The following is an 11,014-nucleotide window of genomic DNA, read 5'->3' on the forward strand; positions in this document are numbered from 1 at the left end:
TCCCAGAGAGCTCAGCTGAATTTGGCTGCAAGGAATTTGCACAAACCATGACAAACTGAGAGGTGTTCTCAGAACACAAACTGTGCAGTTTAATCTGCCCTATTGTGCTGGTACCAAACTCTGTCTGGAGCTGCAGCTGGCTAAATGAAGAGCCCAGCCTCGCTGTGTGTATTATAAGCAGGACAGGATTTCACAATAGCTTTGTATAACCCCTTTGTGCAGATATCCAAGGGCTAAGAGGGCTGATTAACCTCAAATGCCGCTCAGAACAGCCAGCCATCAGAGAACACTGTCTGTCTTTCATAACATGCCAGCAAAAATCTCGTGAGGATGGTCTCAGCAGAGTGTGCAGCCAGATTTCTACCTACCCTTCACCCATGTGGTAAAAAGGAAAAGCTGGCATTCTGTATAGCACCACTCTCCCATAATCCAAGTCAGGTGGGGGGGAGAGACACATTATTTATGTGAAATCCTTTCTCCCAAAGCACTAAACCTGCCACTGACCCTGTCATAAGTGGGCACGCAGCCATGGCAAACAGGGGAAGTTACACAAGGGTGCAAAACTGTTTATGGAGCCAGATCACACACTAGTCCCAGTGTTGCCTTGTGGATAGTAGGTGGGGCCTTTGGCATTTGCGTGGGGGCTCTCCAATGAGACCCAGAGCAGGACAAGGCTCCAGCCTTCTAGTTTTCATAACAGTAGCCCCCTCCAGTAGGGTTGAGGCATGGGAGGAGCTTGCCCAAACTCAAATAAACACTGACATGCAGCATCTTATGAAGATGTGCAGCCTCCACAGGACACACTGCAACAGCTGGAAGGACAAGCACTGAAACTGTAAGTATGTCTACCTTCTCCACTTCCTTAATAGCACTAGTAGTTTGTGGCATGTTCTACCTGCACTTACTTGTGCTAGCAGTGTAACCTGCAGTAGTCCCTTGGGCCCATGCATTAACAGCTGCAGAAAATAAACTGAACACCCTATAGACATATTTATATGAACAGGTGGACATTTCAAAGTTCAGCTTTCCTGTACATCTAAAATATTCAACTGTATCTGGAGGATTCTTCTGCTTGTCTCTCCCATCCTAAAGCACTGTTTTATGTAATTAAAAAAATATTTCTAACATATAGCCACCGACAGTACTGGCCATAAAGTTACAAAATGCAGAGCTGTGAGGTCTAGCCAGTAGCTACAGAAAGGTTATGCTGGGAAGCAGCTGGAATTAGCCAGTAAAGAGAAACCAGCTTGCTCAGTAGCTAATACAAGTGTGAAGCAGCAGCACTGTCTTTAAAGTGGCAATAAATTGTTGGAGGAAGTTTCAGTGTAATTGCTCATATTTGCTTCTAATGATAAGGATTCCTGCTTTATGATGCTTTGTTGATTTGTAAACACCATGGATGAAGGCTATTAATAAGAGTACAAGTGTGCAGCAGTCCCTGGTGACCACCATGCTGTTCAGGTCTGCTGGAGATGATGCACCTTCAGGCTGGGACCGGGAAGGGAAAACACCTGCCCTTACCACCAGCAGCTGTGTCCAGCTGTTTGATTCTGACCTTCCCTTCATCTGTGCTGACAACTGAAGGTGCTGCTGGAAAAAGCTCAACAATGAAGCGGCTCCACATATTACTTATTTTACAGACTCTAAAGGAATCCAGTACCACCAGGGTTTATGGCCTTTTATGGTGTGTTTTAACAAAAACTTTTCAACCTCATATCCCAGGAACTCTTTGTAGCCATCTCTAGGCAGGGTATAGAAGGGGATTAATAGAATTTAACAGCAGTCCAGATATTGCAAGATGCAACAGCCAAGAAAGTGGTTACGTAGCACAAGGCAGTTGATGCTGACAATCCAGATAATCACTGAATTATGTGCTCTTTGCAACATGAAGGGTGAAGGACATTGCAATGTAACACAAGGCAGAGACTATCAGAATGTATACCATACACTACAATCTGCCTGGTTAACAACAGAAATCATATATGGAGGCCACTAAAATCTCAGCATTTTACCAGATCTGATCATTTAAACACTGGTTTTGATTATTTTCACCCACTTTGTTTGGGACAGTGTTTTTAAGTTTTCACCTTTTTTCCTCCCATGTGAAGGCTATCAAGGAAAAGTCATTTATTCAGAAATGCAGAACACCTCATTTATCTAAAGGACTCTGAGGCTAAAAGCCTTTCAGAAAGCCATCACCTTTCATGAGAGGCCAACTAAAGTTAAGAGCACAGTCAACACCAGATAACCTACCAAACCATTACAGCTTTTTTGTCTAGGACCAAACAGACTGAAGTCCTTTTGGCTTACAGATTTCCACAAAACACCCACTTGCACGATCTCACTTTGTTGTCAGGAAATAGCTTTTTGTCACAGAGAAATAAGGGCAGCATATCCTGAAAGAACACCTCCTCCAGTAGAAGTAGTTTCTTGGTCCTGGTGCTCTGTTCCTGCAGGGCTCAATGGCTTTCAGCCTATTTTCAGGCCTTCCACCAGCTCAGGAACAACTGAAAAGCCCTAGTGCCATATTAAGAGATACCAATGAACTGTGTCTGCCTTCCAGCTCTGGCAAGATGATCAAGTCCTTCAAGCAAACATTTCTGTCTCTGGACCTGCAGTCCCCTCGCTGGAGCTCAGCAGAGGCAATGGTAACTGCAGCAATACTTGTATGCTGATTTGGAAAAAGTAGCTCCTAATTTCTGTCCCCACCCAGCTCATGGTGACTGTGCCTTATGCTACCTTTCAGGCCAAGGACTATGAACTGCGTCAGTACGAGACAGCCAAGTGGGTCAGCACGGTCATCAGGGGGGAAAGCCAGAAGGAAGCAATGCGCCAGGGCTTCTGGAAACTCTTCCACTACCTCCAGGGAAAGAATGAAAAAGGTAGGACAAGCAATGAGAATAATTACTAGTTAATGAACACAAATAATGAACAATAGAGGGGCTGGGAGACGCAGCTCAAGACTAGTTTTCCTTTCCTCTAGAAATGAAGATTGATATGACTGTGCCAGTGACCTGCCTGGTAAAATCAGGCTGCACAGACTTCAAGATCTCTTTCTTTGTGCCATTTGAACACCAGGACTGTCCCCCCCAGCCCACTGACTCCGATGTGTTCATTGAGGAACGGAAGGCAGCAGCTCTCTTTGTCCGGTGAGCAGAACAGCACAGGTGACACCACGAGAACCCAGGCAGTACCTGCCCCCATAAAGTGCAGGCTACACTTGCTTAAGACATGAATAAATATGGATAGACCCTGCTGTTCAGTTTTAATTGCTAAAACCCAGCCCTTAGGCAATCTTATGCTTGGGTGTCTTACCATAAAGACAAGTGACCAAGTTGTGAAACAGATTTTTTTAGAAGGCACTTGAAAATTGCATTGAGTTTCAGAGATGCAGCCTCCAGAATAAACTTGTGAAGACAGTTTTATAGAATATCTAAACCACTCTCCCAGCTCTTTATTTGTAGTCCTGAACTGCCACAGAATACACAGGGCAGTTGGTAGTTGGGTGTTTATTTTAAATCTTACCTTAAAAAACAAGGACCCATGCTGCTCGACTGCTAGTTCAGCATGGGTAATTACTAACTACAAACTGCAGCACAAGTGCTCAAACTTGCTTTGTAAGTCTGAGTATTCTGTCTGTGAAAATAAAGCCAGGGCCTTGAGCCAAAACATCTTTTTCTCACTTTTACCAGGTCCTTTGGTGGATTTGCCTCCCCAGAGAAGTATGCTGAGGAAGCTGATGCCTTAGCCAGAACCTTAAGAAACAGAGGCCAACCATTCCACGAAGACTTCTTTTATACTGCAGGCTATGACAGTCCCTTCAAGCTCTTCAACAGGCATAATGAAGTGTGGTATTTTAAAAAGTAACACAATGGGAGAATATTAAGTGGCTACTAATCAGCTCTGGATGAAAACAAACCTTATTATTGGCTTTTTAGTGCAGAAGAGTTTTAGTTCACATGTGGACACTGTCCAAATATATTTTCTCTAGGATGAAGTACTTTTCTGGATAAAAACATTTTAAAATGTAATTCAAAATCATACCAGATGAAGTGGGTGGGAAATGTAACAAATTTACTCCTCCTATTGAAAGATTCTAAGCCACACTAATAATGTGAAAATAATCCTGCTGAATTTCAAGTATGTAGTTTATTTCTCATTAGAAGTGCTACAGCAGTAGTTGAAATGTTATGGAAAGGGAGTTCTTCATAACTGACTTTCATATGCTGACTTTCCTCATATTGACATCACCCCTGAGACCAGGGAGGAATTTAAATGAACTTTTCAGAAAAGCAAGCTTCCCTTAAGGAGCATTAGAAAGCAGAAACATAATGGTGGGCCTTAGTGACTTCTAAACAGTAACTGTTGTTAATTAGCATTATGAAAATCTCCCACCTCTGCAACTTTTTCCCCCCCTTAAGACCAAGTGTTGTGTTGTTTAAATCCAGAACCCTTGGAAACAGGTTACCAGGTCCAAGCTGTACACTTGTTCTGAGATCTCCACCTCAACATGTAATACCAGGATTACTGGTAGACTATTACTTTAGTAGCAAATAGCCAAGTTTAGCTCTCTCATTAAAACACTTGAAATAAATACTCCTTAACTTATTTAGCTTTCTCAAAAATATGGTGACTTGCAGCCTGCACACCAGCAGTATTTGACACCTCAGTTAAGACACTTGCAGGACTAGCATCTAGCCTAGTTTAGTCCCTGCTCTAAATTAAGCATTTTAAATTTAAATATAGCAGCCTGAGGTACTTTGCATCAAGCTGTTCCAGCCAGAAAGGAGGTCACAACACCAGGTAGAGTTTACAGATTTTTATTCACTCCAATCAACATCAGGCAAACATTACCAGTGAGGTAAAAACACATTGGCTTTTAAAATGCTGTTCATGCAAGTGTACCCATTCATCCAATCTTCCACCTATTAAGACAGACAGAAGAACCATTATAAGGTACCAAACCAGCACAACACACTTGATGGGAACATCTCAGACCTTAGGATTTCATCTCTGTTCAGTGAGAGAGTTCAAGCTAAGGTTATCATCACTTGTTCCAACAAATACATTATTACTGCTCTTACACTCACCTTCTTAATTCTTCATGTGCTAGTTTCAGAGTTGCCTCTCCACCTAAATCAAGAAAACACAGTTAGCATATGCAGCAGCACAACTGCTAAAAGCTCCACAACAGTTTTGTAACCTCAGATAGAAATGGAACGGAAAGGGTTAATATCACAGGAACTCATTTGGCAGAATCAATTTCATCAGTGGCTACAAATATTTCCAGAAGTTTTTAACACAATTCATCTGTTGTGTGGACTTACCTAGTGAGGCCGCAGCCACAGCACAGTCCCTTCCTGAGGAAGAAAGAAATACTTTCAGAATAACAGACAGCAGCACTAAATGCAAAGTTTATTCATCTATTCACTTCTATTCACTAAACTTTTACCTAAAAGGAAACTGACTTTTAGTTGGCATCTCACAAGCTCAATTTACAACACCGAAAGAGGATACACATAGCTTACAAATCCTAACTGGAAATACAGAATTCCTAACATTGGAAGAATCAGGGAAAGTAAAAAGCTACTAATTTGATTTGTGATATTGCCTCTCCGAACATTGTATTTCATTATTTTAAGTACCTAAAATACAAGTCCCACGGCTTCAATTTTCAAAGTGTTTGGAGTGTTCCAGTTTGTTTGAAAACAAGTTTGTACAGCAATAATCTAGAACTTGAGCTACATTTGTGTAGAGCCAATATAAAGATTACTAGTAACAACTCTTGAGAAGTCACAGCCACAGACAATGTTTTTAATTCCAGAGTGCAGTGTTACATTAGTGCCCACAGAACAGCCAGATACAATAAAAGGAAGCAAAACCAGGTATCTTAAAGGACTAATTTTAGGCACCACTATTTAGGCATTCAGCACAAAGACAATACTGCAGGAATCATTAAATCCCATGTATTCTACACTTACCTCAGGCACATTTATCTTGTTTCTCAAGCTCCATGCAAGCATCACCCTGTAAAGAAGGGAAATTGTACTAACACACCTTTGGCAGTGGTTTGAACAAGTGTCTATGTGGGTACTGTTTCAGCCCATGAGTTCTCCTCAGCCTCTTTCAGAGAGATTCCCATTGTTTAGAATTCATCACAAACAGTACATGCCAAGAGTAGCTTAATGGTTTATCTTTGTGACAAACCCTTTAAAGGGGGATCTGACCTTAGCCCCAACCACATCTTCATTCACATCACCAGAAGAGCTCTGATCTAGCCATGGAGATAAACAATTTAACACCTAAGAATTCAAGATCAGTGCCACTCCCTGAAACAGCCCATTAAATTTAAACAGCAAGAAGTTAAATAGCAGGTACTGCTATTGTACTGCATTTATTTAGCCCAGAATGTGTGGCAACCTGGTAGCAGAGCTTTTCTTATCAAGTAGGAATTTAAGAAGTCCATAACAGTTACACATTTAAAGTGGTCACCACTATTTCTCTTTAGTCATAGAAAGCAGTTAATTTTCAGATATGCAGCACCTTGGGGAAGTGAATCCTGCAGGCTGCTGGCAAATCCAGGCTTTTTACCTGGAAAAGGTAATAAAATCAAGAACCCTGCTTAATGCTGCAGCCAGCCCTGTAACACCCAGGATCTAGTAAATTCCTCATTCCCTGTATCACACAGTTCTGACAGTCACACTCATGTGTTTCTAACTTACTTTTGCTGGCAGCACTCCCAGCTCCATCACGTCCCAGCTCCATCACACCTGGATCAAAGCAAACCATTAGCACAGTACAGAAACAAACACAGAAGAAAAAACCCAAGTCAGGTGCCTGCAGTCAGATAGAGCTAATTACAGACCTCCACGACTGAAGTCAAGGCAGTCACATCTCATCACACAGGCAGCTCACCCTGTCAGCCCCGTGCAGCCCTGCTAGGCTGCTATGGGCAAGAGGGCAAACACTTAAATAGTGCCAGAACAAATTCAAGAGGAGCTCACTGGGATAGTTTAGTGCACACCAGCCTATCAAGACTGGGCTCCAGCCAGCAGCTCCCCTTTAAAAGATCCTCCTGTTTTGGCTGAGATGCATGCCACAGCCAATGGGCCCCATGTCCCCTAGCTGACAAGCAGTTAAAAGCTTGAATTATGGGCCTATGTTGAAATCCCAACACTTAGGAAGTAAAAAAAAGTACTTACCTCACAATGAGAAACATTTGGAAGCCTGGAAAGAAAAATTTGCTATTAACCTAGGCAAAGTTCAGCATGAAGCTACAGTATTAAGAACAGCTTGAGTGAACTACTGTATCAGGGTTTGGTTGATTCCTCCTCATGGGGATCAGAGACCTGATTCAACATCATTTACAGTAGGCTGCAACACTCCTATCCCCTTCTGAAGGCAGGTTGTAATAAAGCCACTTCCCAGCACTCTTGAACACTGAGATGTTATTTCTCACCTCACCAATGCTGAAATTGCAGCAAGGAGCAAACCTTGCAACTGCAGAGTTCAGTGATGTGAGGTTTGTGTAAGCAAGCTGGGCATATGAAGGGTAACTATTCTGGACACTAAAGTCACAGTAACATGGCATTCACAATTTAATTTTAACAGGAAAATTCTAGAGATCATTAACACCACAATTATTTGATGCTTTTACTGTGAAATACAGGAAGCTAAAAGCACACTTACAGTACTAATTTTTGTCTCACGCTTTTACAGAGCAAAATGAATTTGCAAGCATGTCTAAAAGCAAACTCTCAAATGCAGCACAGACAAAAGTAGCATCCATCTAAAAAATGAATCTTAAATAATTACCTTTAATTAGGAAGGCCTTGTCTTCACCAACATCAGTAACAGGTGAAATGGTTTCTCACACAAAAGGCATGGGGGCTTATCTGGCATGGGGGCTTATCTGTCAAGGGCAGCCTGCAAAGCAACAAGAAACTTTTAGAACATGGAGCACTAACACCTGATTAACTTTATTCTGCTATGTTTTGTGCTTGACTTCACAACCACATCCTACTCTCTTTCTATTCATCTTACTACTTTTTTTATTGTTTAACCTATTTACTAATCTCCTGAGATATAGAGCAAAAAAAAAAAAAAGTGTATCCCCATCACCTTCCCACATGATTTGTCTGAACTTGCCTAAGCTGCAGAGGCTGCATCAGAAATTGGCGAAAGACAGGAACTGTGATCATCACAGGTCATCTGCTGAACTATGCACTCATCACACAGCAGCCTTTGCCCACAGCAGGGATTAAATGAGTTCTCAGATGTCAGCAGTGCAGTACTTACCTTGTGACAGGCTATAGTTGAATCCCCGTGCCTGCAAGAACAGAAAACAAAGTCAGATCCCTTCAGCCCTTGTGCCCAAGCCCACAGCCCCAGCTGGGAGATCACAAGAGCCAGATACATCAGATAGGGGCGAAGCACTTGTTCATCACAGGATATTCTGCTGAACTATGCAGTCATCACTGTATCTGCTCTGCAACCACAGCACCAAGCAATCCTCTCTTGGGACTGCTGTGACAAGGACAGTTACCCAATTAAAAAAGAAGTATTTACAAGTTTGAATGCTAGCAAGTATAAATTGCTTCTGGTCCTAGTGGAAATGAACCATAAAACACATGCCATCCTTCTTACTGCTGTGTACTAACAGCTCTGTGGAAGAAACCTCAATGGAAGTACGTATTTCTTACCAGGTGATGATGCTCCTTCTGCATCCCTCTGAAGTGCAGGGTTCAAATCCTGGAAGTAAAACACTTGTCAACAGTCTATTCAGCAGTCAAAGCCTCGAGGGGAATTTGAAGCTGCTGTGCCTCAGAAAACTTTTATGGTGGTAAAAGTGTTCATCACTCTCTTGGTCAAGAGTAGCAAATAAGTGTCATCACTGTGGCACCAGAGGGATTCCTTTACTCAAGGAATTCAGCTGACAGCATCAGAGCAGAAGATGCTGTCTAGACAAACACTAAGCATAACTTTAAATTAAATTTTTAAGAATAATTTTTTTACCTTGGAAAGAAGCAGTATTAGGTCCCCACATTTGGAGGCAGATCTGAAAGAGATAAAAGAGTTAGATGGAGATGTTTGCAGAACTAGGGAGCTTCTCTGGCAATCTCATTGGAAAGCCTCAGCATGGAGTTTTCAGAAATCACTTCTGTCCACTACTCTTATACTGAAACCATCACAGGCTTTGAGAGTTACTCAGTATCAATCCCCATAGTTAACAATTTTCTACAACATACTCCAGACCGTTTCCCCAAAATATTATTTATTGTTGTGAACAAAGAAACAGCAGTAAGGAAGGAAAAAAGGCCCTGGGGGTACTCTTGCACTCTGATTACAGTATGAGCAGTAGTTCACAAACAGGAGCCTCGTAAAAGTCTCTCCAGGACAAATAAACAGGTGACTTTTCCCAGCAGAAAAGTGAGGCCTGCCCACGACACTACAGGCAATGCCTGAATTACAACTCTGATACTGTAACTCCTGATACAGCAGTACCCCAGCCTGGTCGGTGTACACAAACCCAGCACTTGTAAATTTCAACTCTGAATTTCAGAAGCAATATTTACCTGCACTGAAGCCACAGGAAGGAAGAATGCAGCTGATACATGTTGAACTGAAAACAAGAAAGCATTTTAGTTTTTCTTCATCCAAAATTGATGCAATATTCACAAATATTACTTTGAAAAACCCAAGCTACACCCAAATTACTATGAGTCTTATGATTTCTCCTGATGCATTTTTAATTTTGGCTATTAAAAGGATCGAGGCCACAAAAAAATAATTGCTATTATGTTTTTTTAAGCAGAATGTGATCGCCAAACTACTTTGTTTTCTACCACATCAATTCTGGTGTATTATCACTGGGGCAGGCATGAATTCTGACTGCTTCAAAGGCCCAGCGGTGTCCCAGCCTTCCCGGATAAGGCCATCAGAACTATCCCATGCCCAGCTCAGATATGTTGGCATTCATCACCCTCTCAGATGTCCCTACCAACATAGTTCTCATCACGTGCTGAGCATATAGCAGCGAAGTGAGCCACTTCTCCTCAAATGTGCTGAGTCAGGACCCACAAGGACCACAGAGTTTAACTCTCAGACTCGCACAGGCCAAGAGTCACCGATGTGCCTGAGAGCACCGTGCCAATGTTTCCCAAAGCCCAGCAGGGCCGGGGCTCTGAAGCCAGCCCGTAACCCTCCTACATGCAAACACATCCCAGCTGTGCGGGACCCTGAATCCTTCCATAACGCTACCGCTGCTCTTTGCACAACTTTCCCATTTATCTACAAAAACAAGCTCCTTAGAGCCCAGCTCAGTTAAAAAACCCAAACCCACAAAAAGCAGAGACCTATCGCTTGTGTTTGCAGCAGGCACGGGATCCCGCCATACTGCACGGCCCCATGCCATGCATAGCAGCCTGGTAGGCCAGAGCCCGGAACTCAACGCCTAAGGCCTTGCACTGCCCCGGGATTTCCCCAAACCCGTGTGGGCTCCACAGGGCCTCCCTTGTGCATCCCCAGGGCCGCCATGAGGCGGAGCCCCCGGCGGTCCAGGCCGCGGACCAGGCCCGGCCGCGCAATCCACCTCAATCCTCCCTCACCACCTCCCATCCGCGCCCGGGCCGCACTCGCGGGGCTCCTTGGCCGTCCCCGGAGCGGCACCGGCGCACCCCGAGCGCGGAATCGCCCCCACTCACCGGCGGGGCCCCCGAGGGACACGGGACCCTCACGGCCGCGGGAGCGGAAAAGGCAGAGCGGCCGGAGGACGTACCTTATATAGCATAGGTCACGTGGTGCGGCCGCGGCCACACCCACCGGGGCGCGGCCCACGGGCAGGGGCGGGCTGGGGGCGTACGGTCCGCACGGCGTTTCCTTCCGGGGCGCGGCCCGCGCTGGCGCGTTTCGGTTCCGGGCCGGCGCTGCGGGCCCTTCCCACCCCCGGCAGGTGAGGCTGGGCCGGGAGAGGCGGGCGGAGCCGCTCGGGGCCCCGGAGCGGCGGGGGCGCGGC

At 44.3% G+C, this 11,014-nt stretch overlaps 1 protein-coding gene, 1 long non-coding RNA gene and 7 other non-coding genes across 9 annotated transcripts; 1 reads left to right on the forward strand and 8 right to left on the reverse strand.

Annotated features, from left to right (window-relative positions):
* Nucleotides 1–650: 650 nt before the first annotated feature.
* Nucleotides 651–4,608, forward strand: HEBP2 (heme binding protein 2). The gene is made up of 5 exons (XM_059478085.1): nucleotides 651–835; nucleotides 2,564–2,648; nucleotides 2,747–2,882; nucleotides 2,984–3,149; nucleotides 3,693–4,608. The coding sequence occupies exons 2-5, from the start codon at nucleotides 2,574–2,576 to the stop codon at nucleotides 3,865–3,867; spliced, it is 552 nt and encodes a 183-aa protein (XP_059334068.1). The 5' UTR covers nucleotides 651–835; nucleotides 2,564–2,573; the 3' UTR covers nucleotides 3,868–4,608.
* A 196-nt stretch (nucleotides 4,609–4,804) lies between these two features.
* On the reverse strand, nucleotides 4,805–10,760 carry LOC132076770 (uncharacterized). The gene is made up of 12 exons (XR_009418969.1): nucleotides 10,704–10,760; nucleotides 9,576–9,622; nucleotides 9,016–9,058; nucleotides 8,703–8,751; nucleotides 8,299–8,329; nucleotides 7,816–7,926; nucleotides 7,203–7,227; nucleotides 6,723–6,770; nucleotides 5,982–6,027; nucleotides 5,328–5,360; nucleotides 5,091–5,133; nucleotides 4,805–4,925 (listed from the first exon to the last, which is right to left on the reverse strand). It is a non-coding gene; the product is annotated as an uncharacterized LOC132076770 (long non-coding RNA).
* LOC132077283 (small nucleolar RNA SNORD47) lies at nucleotides 5,201–5,276 on the reverse strand. Its single transcript, XR_009419038.1, has one exon. It is a non-coding gene; the product is annotated as a small nucleolar RNA SNORD47 (small nucleolar RNA).
* LOC132077277 (small nucleolar RNA SNORD79) lies at nucleotides 6,092–6,167 on the reverse strand. Its single transcript, XR_009419032.1, has one exon. It is a non-coding gene; the product is annotated as a small nucleolar RNA SNORD79 (small nucleolar RNA).
* On the reverse strand, nucleotides 8,160–8,244 carry LOC132077286 (small nucleolar RNA snR60/Z15/Z230/Z193/J17). Its single transcript, XR_009419041.1, has one exon. It is a non-coding gene; the product is annotated as a small nucleolar RNA snR60/Z15/Z230/Z193/J17 (small nucleolar RNA).
* Nucleotides 8,411–8,483, reverse strand: LOC132077289 (small nucleolar RNA SNORD77). Its single transcript, XR_009419044.1, has one exon. It is a non-coding gene; the product is annotated as a small nucleolar RNA SNORD77 (small nucleolar RNA).
* Nucleotides 8,820–8,901, reverse strand: LOC132077276 (small nucleolar RNA SNORD24). Its single transcript, XR_009419031.1, has one exon. It is a non-coding gene; the product is annotated as a small nucleolar RNA SNORD24 (small nucleolar RNA).
* Nucleotides 9,130–9,196, reverse strand: LOC132077290 (small nucleolar RNA SNORD75). Its single transcript, XR_009419045.1, has one exon. It is a non-coding gene; the product is annotated as a small nucleolar RNA SNORD75 (small nucleolar RNA).
* Nucleotides 9,951–10,029, reverse strand: LOC132077285 (small nucleolar RNA SNORD74). The gene has a single exon (XR_009419040.1). It is a non-coding gene; the product is annotated as a small nucleolar RNA SNORD74 (small nucleolar RNA).
* Nucleotides 10,761–11,014: the final 254 nt, after the last annotated feature.

This window comes from Ammospiza nelsoni, chromosome 9 (genome assembly GCF_027579445.1).
Source record: "Ammospiza nelsoni isolate bAmmNel1 chromosome 9, bAmmNel1.pri, whole genome shotgun sequence".
Taxonomy (NCBI): domain Eukaryota; kingdom Metazoa; phylum Chordata; class Aves; order Passeriformes; family Passerellidae; genus Ammospiza; species Ammospiza nelsoni.

Coding starts and splice junctions, on each gene's coding strand:
- HEBP2 (XM_059478085.1), top strand. CDS start 2,574: ATGATCAAGTCCTTCAAGCAAACATTTCTGTCTCTGGACCTGCAGTCC. Junction 2,649..2,746: donor GGAGCTCAGCAGAGGCAATG/GTAACTGCAGCA, acceptor GCTACCTTTCAG/GCCAAGGACTATGAACTGCG. Junction 3,150..3,692: donor GCAGCAGCTCTCTTTGTCCG/GTGAGCAGAACA, acceptor CACTTTTACCAG/GTCCTTTGGTGGATTTGCCT.